The sequence below is a fragment of the Somniosus microcephalus genome, chromosome 11 (genome assembly GCF_052327205.1).
Source record: "Somniosus microcephalus isolate GS21.2 chromosome 11, FLI_Smic_1.0, whole genome shotgun sequence".
Classification (NCBI taxonomy): Eukaryota; Metazoa; Chordata; class Chondrichthyes; order Squaliformes; family Somniosidae; genus Somniosus; species Somniosus microcephalus.
In genome coordinates this window covers 71605138-71625708 of record NC_140997.1, presented here as the reverse complement: position 1 = coordinate 71625708, position 20571 = coordinate 71605138, and the positions used below count along the sequence as shown (strand labels likewise).

At 44.2% G+C, this 20571-nt stretch overlaps 1 protein-coding gene across 1 annotated transcript in view; it reads left to right on the top strand.

Annotated features, from left to right (window-relative positions):
• LOC147110665 (coiled-coil domain-containing protein 154-like) overlaps positions 1-20571 on the top strand; it is a 158297-nt gene that overhangs the window by 20245 nt on the left and 117481 nt on the right. The window contains exon 3 of the mRNA XM_086002249.1: positions 12532-12718. Within this exon, the coding sequence (XP_085858375.1) occupies positions 12532-12718 (187 nt within the window). The remainder of the gene's footprint in view (positions 1-12531; positions 12719-20571) is intronic.

Sequence of the window (20571 nt, the reverse complement as noted above, 5' to 3'; positions counted from 1 at the left end):
GAATCTTGGCTTTTATTGCAAGGGGGATGGAGTATATAAACAGGGAAGTCTTGCTGCAGTTATACAGGGTATTGGTGAGGCCACACCTGGAATACTGCGTGCAGTTTTGGTTTCCATATTTAAGAAAAGATATACTTGCTCTCGAGGCGGTTCCGAGAAGGTTCACTCGGTTGATTCCGAAGATGAGGGGGTTGACGTATGAGGAAAGGTTGAGTAGGTTGGGCCTCTACTCATTGGAGTTCAGAAGAATGAGAGGCGATCTTATCGAAACATATAAGATTGTGAGGGGGCTTGATCGGGTGGATGCGGTGAGGATGTTTTCACTGATGGGTGAGATTAGAACTAGGGGGCATAATCTTAGAATAAGGGGCTGCCCTTTCAAAACTGAGATGAGGAGAAACTTCTTCACTCAGAGGGTAGTAAATCTATGGAATTTGCTACCCCAGAGAGCTGTGGAAGCTGCAACATTAAATAAATTTAAAATGGAGATAGACATTTTCCTAGCAGATAAGGGAATTAGGGGTTACGGGGAGAGGGCAGGGAAGTGGACGTGAGTCTAGATTCAGATCAGCCATGATCCTATTGAATGGAGGAGCAGGCCTGAGGGGCCGTATGGCCTACTCCTGCTCCTATTTCTTATGTTCTTATAAACGCCGGCATAGACTGGTTGGGCCGAATGACCTGTTGCTGTGCCATATATCCTAAGTAAAACCACTACCATCTTCCTTTGTGCTAGGTATGACTCCAGCCAGTGGAGAGTTTTCGTCCTGATTCCCATTGACTTCAGTTTTACTAGGGCTTCTTGATGCCACACTCGGTCAAGTGCTGCCTTGCTGTCAAGGGTAATTACTCTCATTTCACCTCCATTATTCAGCTCGTTTTTTCATGTTTGGACCAAGGCTGTAATGAGGTCTGGAGCCGTTCTATGCAAGCCTGTATAACATGGATTGTGTTCTTATGATTGTGATACTATTACATACATCAAATACTTCCCTGCCCTCTCCCTGTAACCCCTAATTCCCTTATCTGCTAGGAAAATGTCTATCTCCATTTTAAATTTATTTATTTAAAATCAGGTAATTGTTCATGTAGCTATCTCAGTAGGTAGGGGGAGTAGTGGGGGGTGGAGGGCCGGAGTCTCTGATTTTTAAAGAATGAAGAGTTCCTGATTTTTCTAATATTGATAAGGTTTTTAATAATTAAAAACCTTAAGTCCAGATTTTATTAATACTGTGTCTATATCTAATACTGTGACCCATCTACTATTTTTAGTACTTAACTAGTCAATCTTTCATGGTGTTGCATGCGGGGAGTCAAGACCAAGTGCAGTATTGAAGTCAAGTCAAGTTAGAGGGTGTAACAAAGGAGGGGGTCGGGGTGGGTGGGGGGGTGGATAGACAGGAGGATATGGTATGGGGAAAGGAAGAGGACAAAGGGGGAACAGAGGAATACAGGTTGGAAAACTACCTCAGCAGAGAATGTTGGCCCAGATTTTCCTCTGAGTGGTGGGGGAGTCACTGAACTGTTTTTTCTATTGCAGCCCTGATTTTCTTCTCAGTTTAGGGTGTGTGCTGAGCGAAACTTTCCTCCCAAAAGGGTCCAAAATTCTTCAATGGGGAGTGGACGGAGGGCATGTACGATTCTCTCACATTCCTGGAATGGGGAAGAAGAACAGGAGGAGGAGGGGGTGGAGGACACAAATTATTGTGGGATGGGAAGAGTCTAAGATAATGGCCCAGATAGTCCGATCGCAGGCCTCCCGCTGGCGGAGGGCTGCAATCAGGAAAAATCTGCGCCCTTACCTGAGGGCTCCCGGGAGGCGCACAGTTCCAATGCTGGGCCTCTCCAAACTGCCGGTGCGCAGGGCCCACGTATCCCAGATGCGCAGGTAGTTCACCGCGTCCCTGGGATCACGTGGGCCATGGGGAGCCAATCAGAGAAGGGAATCTCCCTTCATACATTTGACAGGAAGACCTGTCAAATATATGAATGGAGATCACCCCCAAAACATAGTAAAACTTCAAATAATTTTTTTTTTTAAATGACTTGAAATTACATAAGTTAACTATTTTAAACAACAATTTAAATTTTTGAAAAAAAATAATTAAAGTTTTTAATGAACTTAAAAATAAACTTACTTTAAAGTATTTTTAAATGATAAATCAGTGAAAAAAAAATTTCCACTTTTTTCAACTCTTATCCTGGTAAAAGCAGGCCTTACGTCTGCCTTTATCAGGCGCAAGAATTGAAAGTGTTTTCTGCAGGCGGAGGGTCTCCAAAAAGCGGAACTGTCCGCCCTCAGAGGCCCTTCTCCAGGGCAGCCAGAGGATCTGTCAAGAGCTTTCTTGACAGATCGGAAATGCCGGTTTCCAGTACATGCGCAGTGCATGCCTCAAACCGGCATTTCCAATGTCCCTACGGGCGGGTACACAGCGCGTACCCACCTGTAGGGATCGGAATATCTGGCCCATTACCTCAGCATGGGGGGTTCACAAGTGCCTCTTACCCAGGCCTTGATTGTGGACTCATTGTGAGGGGAAGTGGCTTGCTGGAACGATTAGGGTTTGAATGAGGGATTCCGATGCGTTTTCACTTTTATGACAGTTTCGGACGCATTGCTACCAAACAACAATGGGCAACAGCTGCATTCAAAGACTGCTGAGTATGTGGATTTTGGGCCTGGGTAGGGAGTGGTTGGTCTCTAATGTTAGGAGAGGGGGAGCTTGTATTAATGAGGTGCTGCAGGGTGATGGCTGCTTCTAACAGCTGACAGACATCATATCTTGAAAGAAGGGTAGCGATTAAGGGGACGGATTTCTGGGCTGGTTACAAAACAACCTAGACTTAAGTGTAGGGAGCAGCATTATAAAGTCTGTTGCAAAGCTGCTGTATCTGGAGCTTTCACTGCGTCGGGATCAGTAGTGATTCCCCTTGCAGCTTGCTTTCTTTCTGCCCCCAAATTCTCTGTGACTTGTAGTTTTGGTGAGGCCAGTGTATACAGGTCAGCGTGAGCCAGCAGTGGGTTTTGTGAAAGAAACGGCATTTGTGGAATGGGGAGCTCGTTACCCAGCATCCATAGCGGCAGAGAAAGTGCTTCATCTCTGGGACTGAACGCTTGCACCAGGGACAGAGCTTTTCTTCCTGCTGCTATGGATGCTGGGTAAAGAGCTGTTCCTTTTACAGATCTGCTTCTTTGAGAAGCTTTGGCTTTAGGGAGTGAAGGTGGATAGATGGCTGTCCCGGGTGCCTCTGTCTCTCATTCGAGTGTTGGACAGTGAGACCTAGCTATCAGTCATTCTTCCTGCAGACTCACTGCTCAACCAGAAAACTGCAGTTTCACTCCTACACATGTGACCTGTTGTGTTTTCTCTCCGAAATGTTCTCCATCCGTTCTAAGACTTACCTTTTGGAAGCTGCAATGTACCGGCACAACATGTCCTCACATTTCCCCCTTCTGTTGTCCTGTGACTGCTCTAATGCTGGTAAGTAGAACTGAGAAACGCAGTTCATTACTGAAGTTACACTCTGCTCCAAGTAAGAATGGTTGGAAATGAAACAGGAATTTAGAGTGCAAAACTGTTCCGTATCTGCCGTGGCTCAGTTGATAGCACCCTCGCCTCTGAGTCAGAAGTTATCGGTTCAAGTCCCACTCCAGTGACTTGAGCACAAAAATCTATGCTGATACTCCAGTGTAGTGCTGAGGGAGCACTGCACTGTCAGAGATGCCATCTTTCAGATGAGACATTAAACCGAGGCCCCCTCTGTTCTCTCAGGTGGATGTAAAAGATCCCGCGGCACTATTTCGAAGATGAGCAGGGGAGTTGTCCCCGGTGTCCTGGCCAATATTTATCCCTCAATCAACATCACTAAAACAGATTATCTGGTCATTATCACATTGCTGTTTGTGGGAGCTTGTTGTGTGCAAATTGGCTGCCGTGTTTCCTACATTACAAGTGTAGGATTCGCAAAATTGGATTTAATATTAATAAGGGTTAAATGGCAGAAGAGGCCGTGATTTTAAAGACTGTTTTAAAAGAAGCCCAGAAAAAGGGGCATACAAAATGGCCACCATACCATGTGACCAGCTTATTGGGACACTTTAAAATGGTTCCTGCGCAACCTCAGACAGATTTGTGGATTCAATCCACAGTAAGTTCTGGAAGCCGTTCCTGAGAGAACGAAACCAGACCCACAGGTATGCATATGGATTAGATGCAGATCTAGTCAAGATCGGCCTGGAGACAGAGGCCATCAAGATGTTGCCCCAGACAAAAGGGGACAATTTCATATTCATGAGAACAGCACCCAGGACTAGATAATGAGATCAGCAGGACATTAAAAACAATGGAGGTAATTTCAAACCAGAGATGGGCCTGTTACCAGCCGTTTAAGACATTTAAAAAATATAATAACTACCCTACTGTGCACACAGCCCGCCAAAATTAAAACAAAAACTAACCTGATTTTGGGCGGGAAGTGAAGCCTCTGGAAGAAAGGTATATCTGGAGAGACTTTTCGGCAGTTGGACAGGCAGGCCAGAGTGAGTTGGAAGGCAGACAGACGCAAGCCTGCAGCTTGAACACAGACACGCCGGGTTGGAGAGCTGGAAACATGCAGCTTGAATCTGGACACCCAGAAGAAGGAGCAGTCAATCGCAGGCGTTCCGCCCCGGGGAAGCACATCGGGAGATCATCGACCATCCCCGGGCCGTTGCTGGAACGAGAGGCCATCGACCCAGCTTGGGAGAAGAAACAAAAAAATAAAGGTCCCAAGCGAAGAAAACTTCCAGCCACCACGGCTCGGTAGAAGAGAGGAAAGGAACCTGAAGAAACGATGGGAGCCAGCCCAAGGCTCCTCTAACCAAGGTTGAGCCAATGATCCTCGACCCCGCCGACATCCAGGCCCGCCAGTGTCCAGCTGCCCCCGACCCCCACCTCAGGAGAGGTGTGGCGCAGCTCACGGGCTCCACGATCCACGTGGAGACGAGATGCCTGAAAGGACCAAACACAGCCTCGTTTTCAAAACCTTGCACTTCCTAGTGGGATTGGTGAGCATGTTTCTGGCCCTTCACAATCAGATCTAGATAGGTTTAATAAGGGGGTGGATTTTTAAGGGTACAATTAACATGAGTTGTTGTCCCTCGATGTTCCGTGTGTTTCCTTATTTCATGATAATCTTTGTAGAGTATAAGATGCCTGTATTTGCTTTAGTTAGTACTGTGTCATTATGATTTGTTTTGTGTTGTTTTCCCTCCCATGTATTCCCTTATCTGCTTGCATTTGATTTGATATTTTTCCTTATGCAATAAAATTTCATTTTGTTTCATCAAACTTGGTGTACACGAGTTTTCTCTACATTGTAGTTCCTGCGCCTAAGTCCAGAGTACAGAATCTAAGGGGCGAGTGGGTCGAACGGTTATGTTCATTAATAAATAGACATTCTTATTATGAACACAGCTAGCTTCTAGCTAGTCATTTATTCAGTCCACGTTCTCTAGGTACAGTATCTGTAGAGATGCAGCATGTGTGCTCCTGTGTGTAGGCTGCCATCTTGACTGTTGCCTTGTGGGTACTAGTGCCTCATGGGTAATGTAGTCTTAATATATATACAGCTGGGTAGTATAGTCTTGTACATACAGCTATATCCAGCTCTACAGCTCCACCTGGTGTCCACTATAGAATGACATGTTATTGATCATTACATCCCCCTTTGATATTGATTTTGTTAAACCTCAATCAACTTTCAAGAAAACAATAAAGATAATATCAGTAACACTTTTGTTAGTGCTCTATAAACACAAACATTTTCAAAACAGTCAACACATTTTCAAAGCTTTACATTGTACTCAAAGATTAAGTCTATCAGGTTCTTTTACTTCACGTGTGGATCTTCTCAACACGGGTAAGTCTGATGTGTCTTCATGAGATTGTTCTGGCGGTGAATGACAAGATGCAATTGCGGCATTGTCATCAATCTGCTCTTGTATAGATCGAGGTCTCCTTGCGATCTTTGCTTGGAGAGGGTTTCAGTGTTTCCTTCACTCTTCATGCCATAACTCTCAATGTAGTCAATGCACTCTCGAAAAACTGCTGGCAGCTGGATCCCATCATACAGCATAGTCCTCTCAGCAGCCTCGACTAATGGAACACCAAAGATTGGCCTGAGGGAAGAAGGAGTATCCACCGATACTGCTTCCTGCTCTGGTGCAGGCTTCTTCTTTTTCTTTTTCTCTTTCCACTGCTTAACAACATCTGCTGCGGTTATCTCTTTGGACTTTTTCTCCTTGTGTTTTTCCTCTTTGTGCTTTTCTTCCTTTGGCTTCTCTTTGACCTTAAAGTCTTTTTCTTTCTTCTTGGAGAAACTAGGCTTTTTGAAGACATGGATACCCTTTGGCCTTTTCATCCTTGATGGGCTCTCTGCTTCATCACCTGAGTCATCTGGTCTGCTTATGGCACAGTTTATACGGTAGACTCTCTTGACCAGTTCTAAGTCTTCACAAGCTTTGTCACCTAGTATCGAATCAAGTCTTTCAGCCACAACAGAAAACATGAGATGATGCACTTTGTCTTTGACTGTCACTTTAAGTCTGCATACACCTAAGCTATCTATTTTCTGTCCATTATAGCTCTTCAGTAGTACTGACTTTTTCTGTATTTTGGGCTTTTCTTTCATTTTTTATGTCACTCATACTGATTAAGTTTGCTTTTGCCCCAGTGTCCAGTTTCAATGTAACTAATGCTCCATTTATCTGCAGTGGGATCATCCATTTGTCCACTTACTGCATTGACTTTATGTTCAGCATTGTCCATTTCTGAGGGCTGCACATTTTCTGTATCTTTTTTGATATCGTCACATGACACCATTCCTACAAAAAATGTCTCACTTAAATCAGTGTCCTCAATCACATTAACTTGTTGCCCTTTTGTTGTTTTTACTTTTGAAAAGCATTGTTTGGCAAAGTGATTCTTTCCATTACACTTTGTGCACATTTTTCCAAACGCTGGGCATTGTCTTAACTGGTGTTTATAACCACAGCGTTTACAATTAAAAATGTCATCCTCCGATTGCTTTGCATTTCTGTCCTGCCCATGTTTCTTCCCTTTGTAGGACACAGCACCGACAGTAGCACTTACTACAATCGCATCATTATTGATTTCACTGAAAGTCTTCGCATGCTTTCGAGCTAGCTCGCTGGCTTGGCATATTTTCACTGCATTTTCCAAATTTAGTTCGGTTTCTCTCAACAGACGTTCCCTGACACTTTTATCATGAATACCAAACACAAACTGGTCACGAATCATGGATGCTTTGAGCTCAGAGAAATTACATGTCTGTGCTTTCAGTTTCAGATCAGTTATAAAGCTAACAAAAGTCTCATTTTGCTGCTGTGTCCGAGAACAGAAGATGTATCTTTCATAGGTCTCATTCTTTTTGGGAGAGCAATGTGCATCAAATTTTTTTAGCACATCTTCTAATTTTTCTCTGTTCTCCGCTGGATTAAATACAAATGTATTAAATACCTCTATCGCCTGTGGGCCTGCAATCGTAAGCAGCAACGCTATCTTCCTTGCGTCTGGCTTCGTACCGAATCTGATGGCTGCAATGTAGAGTTCGAATTGCTGTTTAAAAGTCTGCCAATTGTAGTCGATTTTTTTCTGTGAGATTCAAATGCTCTGGTGGCTTCAAATTCTCCATGTCGCTTTTCACAATTTTCAGCAGATCTTCACCACCCTGGTACCATGTTATGTTCATTAATAAATAGACATTCTTATTATGAACACAGCTAGCTTCTAGCTAGTCATTTATTCAGTACACGTTCTCTAGGTACAGTATCTGTAGAGATGCAGCATGTGTGCTGTGTGTAGGCTGCCATCTTGACTGTTGCCTTGTGGGTACTAGTGCCTCATGGGTAATGTAGTCTTAATATATATACAGCTGGGTAGTGTAGTCTTGTACATACAGCTATATCCAGCTCTACAGCTCCACCTAGTGTCCACTATAGAATGACATGTTATTGATCGTTACACACCACTCAAGGTTTACTGTGCAAGAGAGAGAGGCCTCTAGAGAGAGAAACCTCAGGGAAACCTCTGCGATCTAAAACCCCTTACACAACAGTGACTACATTTCAAAAAACAAACTGTTTTGAAAAAGGGTTAGACCCGGAACGTCGACTCTAATTTCTCTCCACGGATGTTGCTTGGCCTGCTGAGTTTTTCCAGCATTTTCTGTTGTTATTTCAAAAAGCATTCATTGGTTGTAAAGCGCTTTGCAACGTCTGATGGTCGTGAAAGGCGCTATATAAATGCAAGTCTTTCTTCTTTCTTGGCATTGTTGCAGTTGATTAGGTTCTAATCATAATCTCAGTTGGTTCTTCAAGATTGTTGGGAAAATTTTTACAGTACCTATAATGACCACTTTGAAAAGGACAGCTGATGCTAGTCCCTAAGGTGTATGTAATTTACAGGTTTCATTGTATTAGGTGCTGGTATTGACTGGCTGCTGAAGAACCACCAGGTGGCCAGTACGCGGAAGTGCAGGAGAAATAACAAAAATTCAATTCCCGTATCAACTCCTGTTTTTCCACCCAATGTCACTGTGGTGGATGTAAAATGGAAATAGGCCATTTACAGTGTAACCTGTAGGCAGTATCTGGTACTGCAGGTAAATGCTACTTTTAAAATGGGTTTTCTATTGATAAAGCCTGACAAAGGAGTTTTCTATGTAAAATTGCAACCTACTCAGCATTTTTATTTACAAGAGATAGATGTTAACAAAATTTCTGCAATGAAGCTCGGAAGTGTGTAATATATACATGTGCAACAAGAAAACAATGCAAATTACAATTTATTAAAAGTATTCTTACTATTCTCAATTATTTCAGAGGATAGTTATTTTGTAGTTATATGGACTTCCAGAAGGCATTTTATAAAGTCCCACATAAGAGACTGTTATCTAAGGTAGAAGCCCACAGTTGAGGGCAAAGTATTGACCTGGTTCAGCTGAGCGGCAGGAGACAGAGAATAGGGATAATGGGTAGGTACTCAAATTGGCAGGACGTGACTAGTGGTGTCCCGCAGGGATCTGTGTTGGGGCCTCAACTATTCACAATCTTTATTAATGACTTGGATGATGGCATAGAAAGTCATATATTCAAATTTGCCGATGACACGAAGATAGATGGCATTGTAGGCAGTGTAGCTGAAAGCATAAAATGACAAGGGGATATTAATAGATTAATTGAATTTGCAAAACTGGCAAATGGATTTCAATGTAAGCAAATGTGAGGCCATCTACTTTGACCTAAAAAGGATAGAACAGGGTACTTTCTAAATGGTAAAAAGCTAAAAACAGTGGATGTTCAAAGAGACTTGGGGGTTCAGGTACATAGATCATTAAAATGTCATGAACAGGTACAGAAAATAATCAGAAAGGCTAATGGAATGCTGGCCTTTATATCTAGAGGACTAGAGTACAAGGGGGCAGAAGTTACGCTGCAGCTACAGAAAACCCTGGTTAGACCACACCTGGAATACTGTGTGCAGTTCTGGGCACCATACCTTAGGAAGGATGATTGGCTTTGGAGGGAGTGCAGCGTAGGTTTACCAGAATGATACCTGGACTCCAAGGGTTAAGTTACGAGGAGATATTACACAAATTAGGGTTGTATTCCCGAGAATTTAGAAGGTTATGGGGTGATTTGATCGAAGTTTTCAAGATATTAGGGGAACAGATAGGGTAGATAGAGAGAAACTATTTCCGCTGGTTGGGGATTCTAGGACTAGGGGTCTTGGTCTAAAATTTAGAGCCAGACCTTTCAGGAGTGAAATTAGGAAACACTTCTACACACAAAGGGTGGCAGAAGTTTGGAACTTTCTTCCGCAAACGGCAATTGATGCTAGATCAATTGTTAATTTTAAATCGGAGATTGATCGCTTTTAAGGGTTATGGGCCAAAGGCGGGTATATGGAGTTAGATCACAGATCAGCCATGATCTCATTGAATGGTAGAACAGGCTCGAGGGGCTGAATGGCCTACTCCTGTTCCCATGTAAAAATTTTAACATTTCTTATCAATAAGTTTAAAATGTTATAAAAGTAACTTTACCCCAATACATACTTCACAAAGCAAGGTATCATGGAATCATACAGCACAGAAGGCCATTCGGCCCACCGTGCCTGTGCCAGTTCTTTGAAAGAGCTACCAATTAGTCCCAATGCCCTGATCTTTCCCCATCGCCCTGCAAGTTTTTCCTTTTCAAGTATATATTCAATTCCTTTTTGAAGTTTACTATTGAATCTGCTTCCACCACCCTTTCAGGCAGTGCATTTCAGATCCTGATAATTCACTGCGTCAAATAATTTCTCCTCATCTCCTCCCTGGTTCTTTTTCCAATTATATTAAATCTGTGTCCTCTGGTTACCGATCCTTCTGCCACTGGAAACAGTTTCTCCCTATCTTCGCTATCAAAACCCTTCATAATTTCGAACACCTCTATTAAATCTCCCCTTAACCTTCTCTGCTGTATGGAGAAAAATCCCAGTTTCTCGAGTCTTCCCACATAACTGAAGTCCCTCATCCCTGGTACCATTCTAATAAATCTCTTCTGCACCCTCTCTAAGGCCTTGACATCCTTTCTAAAGTGTGGTGCCCAGAAATGTACACAATACTCCAGCTGAGGCCTAACCAGTGATTTATAAAAGTTTAGCATTACCTCCTTGCTTTTGTACTCTGGCTCTATTTATAAAGCCAAGGATCCCGTATGCTTTTTTAACAGCCTTCTGAACTTGTTCTGCCACCTTCAAAGATTTGTGTGAGATATTAATACATTTTAAAATCATTAAAGACCTTCATTGTCAGCTGACTGAGCCACAGTGCCTTGTGTAACCTTTTGGACTTTTATCTACATCCCAGAAGGAGTTTTGTTTTTATTTTAATTCATGTTATGATATTGCTATGAAGGCTAGGTTCAGCTTACAAAGCCCCTGAGGTAAAACATTTTTTAACTTAACATTTAGTGCCATTTAGGTCTTTCAGTAGGAAACAACTGTGCTTTGATTTACTGTTCACTCCTTGGTGATAAAGATTTTTGGGGTAGGATACCAGGCAAGCCAACCATCATAGACACGTCTGCTTATTTTGATACAATGAAGTTTTTTAAGGACTGGTCGTATGTGTTTCTTGCTATTATGACTGAATGTTTTAATTTATTTTGCCCAGCAGGGGGCTTGATTGAACCAGGCATACATGTGCTGCCGGCCCCCACACCAAAGAGATAGTTTTTCATTCAACGTGGCAACTTTAATTGGCAGCTTGGAAGGCCAGTCCACAACATGGAATTAAGGGAGGGACAGAGGACTGTCTTTGCCCCCCCGCCCCACCGAGAGGGGAGATGCTAGTTGGCGTGAGTTAGTCAGAGACAAACAGAAGTACCAGTATGGTAGATTGAACTCAAAGCGTTTGCCTGTCATTACCTGTTATCTGATAGACCATTGGGTTGAAAAGTGAGTTTCTGCCCAGAAAAGGTGGAAAGGATGCATGTTTTTATTAATGGTACAATGAGCAGTAGAAAATAGATATATCTCACTGGAAAACTATTCTGTTCATTCATCTCTTCTATGTAAAATAAATCAGTTTATTGGTTTACTACTGGCTACATTGCACTCGACTACTTTTCAGTCGGTCTTCCATATGACGGGAGGATACATGGTGGCATGTGCGAGCGACACCATAGTATTTAGTACATTCAACCGAGGTCTGTGTTACAGTCCTCAGGTTACACTATCGTTTAACTAGATATTGAGCAGTAAAGTTGCACTTCAGATTACAGGACATGCGGGATCCTCCTACAGGCGTCACCGGTAATGCTGAGCCTGATTAAATACCTATTGCAGAGCCATAAAATTTGTAACACACTGATGTAATTTTCTTTCATGTCCTTTTATATATTTAAATATAAGGTATATATTTTCTTTCATGTCATTTTACACTCAGCCTCATGAGCACACCTTTTCTTGAGCTATTAACAGAATTATTTATATTAGCAGCATATCAGACCCATTTCTCTAGTCAGCGGGAGCTCAGCAGTAAAAGTTTGGGAACCTCTGGGTTATGTTATTTGTTGGGTAAAGTTTCCAATCATTCCCTGCAGCATGTCGTTACTAGACATTCAATTAAACATTGGCTGATTTAGCCTAGTGAGATTTTGCTGTGTCTCGATAACACAGTTTCTGCTTTTGATCTCTACAGCGTTTGTCAATTTGCCATTGCACTACAGTTACAGCAGCTTCAATCTTTACTGTGGCACTTTCAGCCCTGTAACTGACTTTTCTGTCAGTTGTCCTTTCAATTATATAAAATAATTCTACATTAACAGTTTTACTACGTGTTCAAAATTATAGATGTCATTTCCTGTGACTGTTTACTGTACCAACGCTATAACCTTTCAGAATATTTGAATGCATTGATATTGTATGCAAAGCTTCTCTTATTAAATCGGAAAATGTTATGTGACTGAGCTGTGTTTTTTAGGATGTCAGAATTACAGACTATAGTGCAAGACATTCAAGACCAAAGAGACCAGACAGAGCACATGATTTCGACTTTGCTGTATGACCTAGGACAGGAAAAGAATAAAATCGATCTGCAAGACTCTGAAATTAAAATAATCAAAGCAGAGATGAAACAATTTTCTAGAAGAATGGCAGATGATAGCAAGGTATATGTTTTAAATCCTAGGATTAGGTTAAACACCTATGAATGCTTTAAACCATACAATCACATTTTCAGTGATGTATAAATTCACATACTAAATATTTTTCAAAAACTCCTATGGTTCCAGTTTTTATTAACCCTTTTCCATGTGTAAATCGCTTGGCTAAGGTTTCCGAAAGCAAACTTTTTTACCAGCTCAAATCTGCATCTTTTACTTCCTGCTATAGCATAGGTCAGGTCTGTCAATTAATACTGATCACCATAATTGTTCATTGGAGATCGTATATGCTGTGCACGCCCTCTTTTGTCAGTTCAGATCAAATAATATTGATAACATGTAACTCCTTTGTACAAGCTAAACCAATAATTTATTTACCATTAAAATCAGTTACGAAAGCAGAAACACAGATAGAATGCTCTACAACTGTAATGTTTAGAATTGTCTTTCTGGAACAGAGTCCTTCCCATCCACAATCCTATTGTGGATGATTGTATTGACATCCTGGCTGTGACTAAAACTTGGCTCATGGGTTGTGATACATTGCCCCTCACTGAAGCCTCCCCACCTAGCTATAATTTTTACTACCTGCCCCACCCAAATCGATGCAATGGTGGTGTAGCCCTTATCAACAAGTCACATGTTGGTTGTCCCCCTACTCCATTGGCACCTTCTCCTCCTTTGAGCCTCTCCACCCCCCTCCCCCCAAGCCTCAGCCTGAGTTTCACACTAAGATATCCACCATCCTTTCCTCCCTCAGCCTCTGCATTGAGTGACTCCTTATCCTTAATGATTTCAATCTCCATCTCAGCTCCGATTGTTCCTCTGACCTCATAAACGTCTCCCTCCATATAAAGTCTTCCACCCATATTAATGGCCATCCCCTTGACCTTGGCACCTCCCGCGGTCACACTCACTCCCATGGTCTTGATCACAGACAGGGCCATCTCCAACCACTTATTGTATCTCTCAGCACCCCACATGCTCCTCCCCCTTTCCAACCCCACTTCCTTCTGCACCTGTCCGTGAAAAAAAAAACTCTCCCTCACGTCATTTAAAATTGCACACAAACTCCCAGCTGGCTAGTCTTTGGCCCTGTATTTGTCATAATGCTTCTACAGCTGTTGACTGGCTCAACCACTTTCTCACCTCCACCCCTGTCCCCAGCAAAACCTTAATTCTCGCCCATCCAGGTCATTAGCCCTGCTATGGCCCCATTTTTATTCCCTCAAGTCCAACAGGTGCATATGAACATATCTGGCATGTAACTGGTAAAATAGATGGGGGAGAGCCAGTGGATGTGGTGTACCTTGACTTCCAGAAAGCCTTCGATAAGGTTCCACACAAAAGATTATCATGCAAAATTAAGGCTCATGGGATTGGGGGCAAAGTATTAACGTGGATAGAGAACTGGCTGGCGGATAGAAAACAGAGAGTTGGAATAAACGGCTCGTTTTCGGAGTGGCAGGCAGTGACCAGCGGGGTGCCGCAAGGATCTGTCCTGGGACCCCAGCTGTTCACAATATATATAAATGATCTGGATCAGGGAATTGGATGCAATATTTCCAAATTCGCTGACGACACTAAACTAGGAGGAGGGGTGGGCTCTGATGAGAATGTCAGGAGGCTACAGTGCGATTTGGACAGGTTGGGGGAATGGGCGGATACGTGGCAGATGCACTATAATGTGGATAAATGCGAGGTTATCCACTTTGGGGGTAAAAACAGGAGGGTGGATTATTATCTAAATGGCAATAGATTGGGAGATGGGGAAGTGCAGAGGGACCTGGGTGTTCTTGTGCACCAGTCACTGAAGGAGAGCATGCAGGTGCAACAGGCGATTAAGAAGGCAAATGGTATGTTGGCCTTCATATCAAGGGGGTTCGAGTATAGGAATAGGGATACCTTACTACAGCTGTACAAGGTGCTGGTGAGACCGCATCTGGAGTATTGTGTACAGTTTTGGTCGCCCCATCTGCGGAAGGATGTTCTTGCCATGGAAAGAGTGCAGCGGCGATTCACCAGGCTGGTACCTGGAATGGCGGGAATGACCTACGAGGAGAGATTGAATAGTTTGGGCTTGTACTCACTGGAGTTTAGAAGATTGAGAGGGGATATCATCGAAACATATAAAATTATGGCAGGGCTGGACAGGCTGAATTCAGAGAGAATGTTTCCAATGGCAGGGGAGCACAGAACCAGGGGCCACAGTCTAAAAATAGCGGGCAAATCATTTAAAACAGAGATGAGGAAGAATTTCTTCACTCAAAGAGTGGTGAGCCTGTGGAATTCCCTGCCACAGAGGGCTGTGAAGGCTAATTCAATAAATATTTTCAAGAGAGAATTGGATATATTTCTGAAGGCTAAGGGGATTAAGGGTTACGGAGAAAAGGCGGGGACGGGGTACTGAACTGGTAAGATCAGCCATGATCTCAGACGAAGATCAGCCATGATCTCATTGAATGGCGGAGCAGGCTCGAAGGGCCGAATGGCCTACTCCTGTTCCTATCTCTATGTTTCTATGTTTCTATGTAACTGATTTAGACATTCATCACCAGATCTGGCTGGAGCACATCAAACGCTATCGGGCCTCATTCTCCTCTGCCAAAATCACACACTGTTCTAGAATCATCCTGCAGAGCAAAGAAGACCCCCAGCTTCTTTTCTCCACTACCAACCATCTCCTTAAACCCCCTTCCCCAATTTCCTCCACCCTCCCTCTCCTCCCACTACAAGTACGAGGAGCTTTTGAACTTCTTTGTCACTAAGGTTGAGACAACCTGTTTAGCTGCCTGTTCATTTTCCCTGCATCCCCTAGCCCACCAAGCCAAACCTCCCCACAACCTATCCCCTGCCCTAAGCCTGCACTTCTCTCTAGTTTCTCACCCATCATGCCCTCCGAGCTCATCTTGTCTTTCAGACCCAAATTCTGTTCCATTGACTGCATTCCCACTAAATTGCTTCCCTTCCTGAACTCCATGCAAGTTGACATTGTAAATGGTTTCCTCTTTTCAAGCACTGCCCCTTTCCCTTTCAAAACTGTCACTATCACCCATCCTTCTCAAACTCACATTCGACCTCCCTATTCTTGCAAACTACCACCCCATCTCCAAACTAATTTTCTTCTCCAAAATTGTTGAGTGTTCTTCCCAAATCTGTGCACATTTTTGTTGCTATTTCCTGTCTGAATCTACAATGAAATTTCCAGCCCTGCCAATGCAGCGAAACGGCTCTGACCAAAGTCACAAATTACATCATCCTCTTTGACTGTGACTGTGATGCAACAGCCCTTTTTGTTCTCTCTGCATTTTTTGACATGGTCGACCACACCATTCTCCTCCAATGTCTTTCCTCTATTGTCCAGCTGAGTGGGACTGCCCTCACTTGGGTCCACTCATGCCTGTCCAATCGTAGCCAGAGTGTCTCCAGCAATGGCTTGTATTCCCACCTCCATGCCATTGGGCCAGAAATTCGGGTCCCCACGAGTGAGTACGCGCTGGGTACTCGCGCGTAGGCCCAATGAAAGTGCCGGTTTCGTGCATGCGCGGGAAACTGGAACTTCCGTTCCCTTAAAGGAAGGGGTTCACAGGTCGAACGCGTGCGGCAGCGCGTACGCTTGGAACTTCTGTTTTTGTTACAGGTTTCTCTGGGAGGGTAAGTCTCCAGCAGCTACGCTTTTAAAAAGCAGTCGCAAGGCCTGCTTTTAACAAGGTAAGTGGTGAATTAAGTAAAATTAAAACATTTTTTCCACAGGTTTATTATTTTTAAATACTTTAAAGAAAGGTAAGTTTATTTTTAGCCCCGTTAAAAACTGTAATTAATTTTTTCAACAATGTAAATTATTGTTTAAAATAGTTATTTCATGTAATTTATAGTTATTTTAAAAATGTGATTTAAAAAAAAAAAAAAAATGTATTTGAAGTTTTAGTTATGTTTTGGAGCCGAACTCTATTCATAGATTTGACAGGTCTTCCTGTCAAATCTATGAATAGAGATTCCCTGCTACGATTGGCTCTCCATGGCCCACGTGATCCCAGGGGATGCTTCGAACTAACTGCGCCCCTGGGATACGCAGGATCGGAATCCCACGCGGGCCCACAGCACAACGGCCGGCGCACTAGGTAAGTGCAGGTCGGGGGCTTGCACCCACGGGAATCCTCCGACCCGAATTTCTGGCCCACTATCTCTGGAGTCCTCCCAAGGATAGATCGTTGGCCCCCTCCTCTTCCTCATCTACATGCTGCCCCTTGGTGACATCATCCAGACATGGGGTCACCTTCCACATGCATGTTGACGACATCGTGCTCTACCTCGCCACCACCTTTCTCGACCTCTCCACTGCCTCTGTGTTATCAGACTTGTTGTCCGACACACAGTCTTGGATAAGCCACAATTTCCTGCAGCTAAAAATTCATAAGGTGGAAGTTATCGTCTTTGGCCCCATCACAAAACTCTGTACACTTGCCACCAATTCCATCCCCCACCACGACCACTCTCTCAGACTAAACTAGACTGTTCACAACCTTGGTATCCTATTCATTCTCAAACTGAGCTTTTGTACCCATATTCTCTCCATCACAAAGACTGTCTCTAACATTGCCCGTCACAGCCTGCTGCTGACATCTTCGTGCCTTTGTTACCTTCAGACTAAAGTAATCCAATGCTCTTCTGGCTGGCTGCCCTTCCTTAACCCTGTGTAAACTACAGCTCATCCAAAACTCTGCTGCCCATATCCTATCCCGCACTAAGTCCTGTTCACCTATCACTTCTGTCAGCACTGACCTACACTGGCTCGTGGCATCTTGTTCTCAATTCTCACCTTGTACTTAATTTGCTTAATTGCTTCACCGTCATGTCTCTGCAACCTCCTCCAGTCCTATAAATCCCCGGCCCCCCTGGCAAACTCTCTATTCCTATGACTCTGGCTTCCAGTGCAACCCCCTCCCTTTGCTCCACCATTGCGCACTATGCCTTCAGCCACCTCGGCCACACACTCTGGAATTCCCTCCTTAAACTCTTCTGCCTCTCCTCATTTATGACTCTCTTTAAAGACCATGGGGGAGAAATTGGGCTCTCTAATGACAACCAGAAAATGCTGTCTGAGCTGCACGCGCACACTTCCAATGGGAAGTGCACTGGATGCCATCTTGGTGAAGAGGTTTGCGCGCACGCATCTAACAACTACTGGCTTTCCAGTGCGCCAAGCATCTGGATAGGTACACCCATCAGCCTTCTTCTGTAGCCTGGCCCATCGAAGTCCTCATCTGAGTCCTCTGCAGCAGAACTAGTGCGTGACCTTGCCCTCCGATGAACTGGCACCTTTGCTATCCTTTCCCCCAGCCTTGGCTCCTGCGCATTTGTGCCTGGTGTTTCACTGTGTTTCCCTCCTCTAGCCGAGCCTCTAAAATACGCACAGTCAGTATCTGAGCTGGTGGCTGTGACCGTAAGATCGAGTGGCGGTGTCTCTACATTTTCACTGCCTTCCTCTTCCTGCACTGACTGGGAAGGCTCCAGTTCCTGTGTATCTGAAATGAAAAATGGACAAGCGCTGGCTTGTGGTGGGGGAGAGGAGAAAGTAAGAAGTGCGTACTTACATCATCTGCAGCTTCTAAGTCGGAAGTAATTGAGGGAGAAGTGGGATAAGAAAGAGGATTAGGTATGCGGATACCGTCATCATCTATTGCTTCAGCCCTGCCAGTGGCCATGTCCTCAGTGGTGCCCCTTCTCATGACGGCCAGCACTGTCTCCTCCATAGAGGCTAAAACATGCAGGTGCGCTTGTCCTCCTCCAGCTACTGCCTGCTGTTATGCGCCACCTTCTCCTGGAAGGAAGAGAGAAGTGTGTCAGTGAGTGCCCTGCAACATGTTTGTGTGATAGTTGAATAGCTGCCAGTGTGTGCGAGCTGTGAGTTGTGGGTGTGAAGCTTGCAACAGTGCTAAGTGTGTGAAGGTGAGGTCTAGCATATGAATTGAAAGGTTGAGTCCTGATTGATAGGGCTGGATTTTGCCAGCGCTCAGAGGGCAGGTTTGGAGGTGGGTCAAAGGGTAAAATCGTTTTGATTGATGACGGGTTGCGATCCCGCCGTCAACCTGCCTCCAAACAATTTTCCTAAGTGTCGGGTCCCCGGTTTACGCATGGACCCGACACCTAGCGGCGGGAAGAGGATTAAAGGCAATTACGTGCCTATTAACAGGTAGTTGCTAGTAGCTGACGGGCTATTTTTGAATTTTGCCGCTTCTGCCTCGGGTTTCCCGACGTCTAGACACCACACCAGGTAAGTGTGGCGTGTTGTGAGTCTGCTGTAATGTTTCTGGATTGATGACCGCTGCAGAAGTGGTGTGAAGGATCCAATGTTGCACTGGTGAGACTCAGAGGTAAGAAAATGTTGGGAAATTCATTTTTAATACACTTACACATTTCTTTAGGTTACAAGTTTTGAAATCCATGTCCAGTGCCACTTCATTGAGAGAATCTCTCTCACCAGTGACAGTTCGCTTCTGTCACCTCACCTGCAGCTGCCATCTGTTCCAGCCTGTGGAGGGAGTCATTGGAGAGCCTTGGTGCAAGAGGTGACCTTTGTGCAGTGATTGTCAGTGTTTTCAGCACCTCAATGCTGTCAAACACTGATAAATCAACTGTCAAACAAAATTGTGCGTGGTCCCTTTAAGGAAACCGACATCTGACTGGCTTCCCCTTAATTGGCCGGCAAGCCCGCAGGGTGGGCTTAGCAAGGTCAATCAATGTAAAATCATGTCTGTGGGCCGGATGCAGCTGGGGGCGGGACTGGAAGCCGGAAACCACCTGACCTGCACCCAACCCGCCTCCATTGATAAAATCGTGGCCATAGAGATTGTTGGTAGGTGGGTGATGGTGTTATAGTGAATTGAGCGGTGGATGAGGCCAGTGGTGCAGTTGCTAGGATATGCCATTTCAAGATGAACTCACTGACCTTGACAACTTGTGTGAGATCGTTAAACTTCTCCCTGCACTGCATCCATGTTCTTGGGGCAACACTCCTGGCATTGACCTCCACCACTACTACTTCCCACTGCCTCCTGAACCCCTGCGAATACAGTACATGTCTCCATCTTTCCACCTCTTTCACCAAGACCTCCAGTTCAGTGTCTGGAAACCTTGGTGCTCGCTCTCTCGCATGTTCAGCCATTGCTCAAAGTATCACAGCCCAGATTGACTTTTGAAAACACTCCTATCACTTCTTGCAGCCACAAAACATCTCCCCTTTAAGAAGAGCAGGCTGCCTTTAACTAGCACTAGCCACTCGCTATATAGAGGCCCTCTGCTGATGCGTGCTGGCAATGAACAGCGCAGGGAGCACTGGCTGCACGCAGCAATCATGTAAAGCAGCAGGCAGCATGAATTTATCGTGCTGCCTGCAATGCAATGAATAGGCGTGGGTTAATCGTGCTTCGCAATCCCCATGCCCTTTTTCGGCGGTTAGCCCATTTCTCCCCGCATGTCTTTGACCAAACTTTTGGTTCCGCATGCTAATAATGTTCTTTTTGCCTTGGTTCAATTTTTTCCTTATATCAATGTGAAGCACCATGGGACTTTTTTTCTAAGTTGCCGGCGCATTATAAATGCAAGTTGCTGTTATTATTCATCTTGGTGGAATGTATTAATTGTAAATTCAAACTATTTGCACAGTAAAGATTTAAATGGTGTCGTAAATGATGTCTGACAGTAACAGCATTCTTTTTTCTGTTGCTTTTACTTGTGGGGCCATTTTCATTTTGTCTTGCAAATTTTGCTCCTCCCCTCTCTCCTGTGGGAATGAATTCCTTGATGGGACACAATTCCACAAATGCTGGGAACCTCTTGGTGCCTTGCCTGATTGGTTA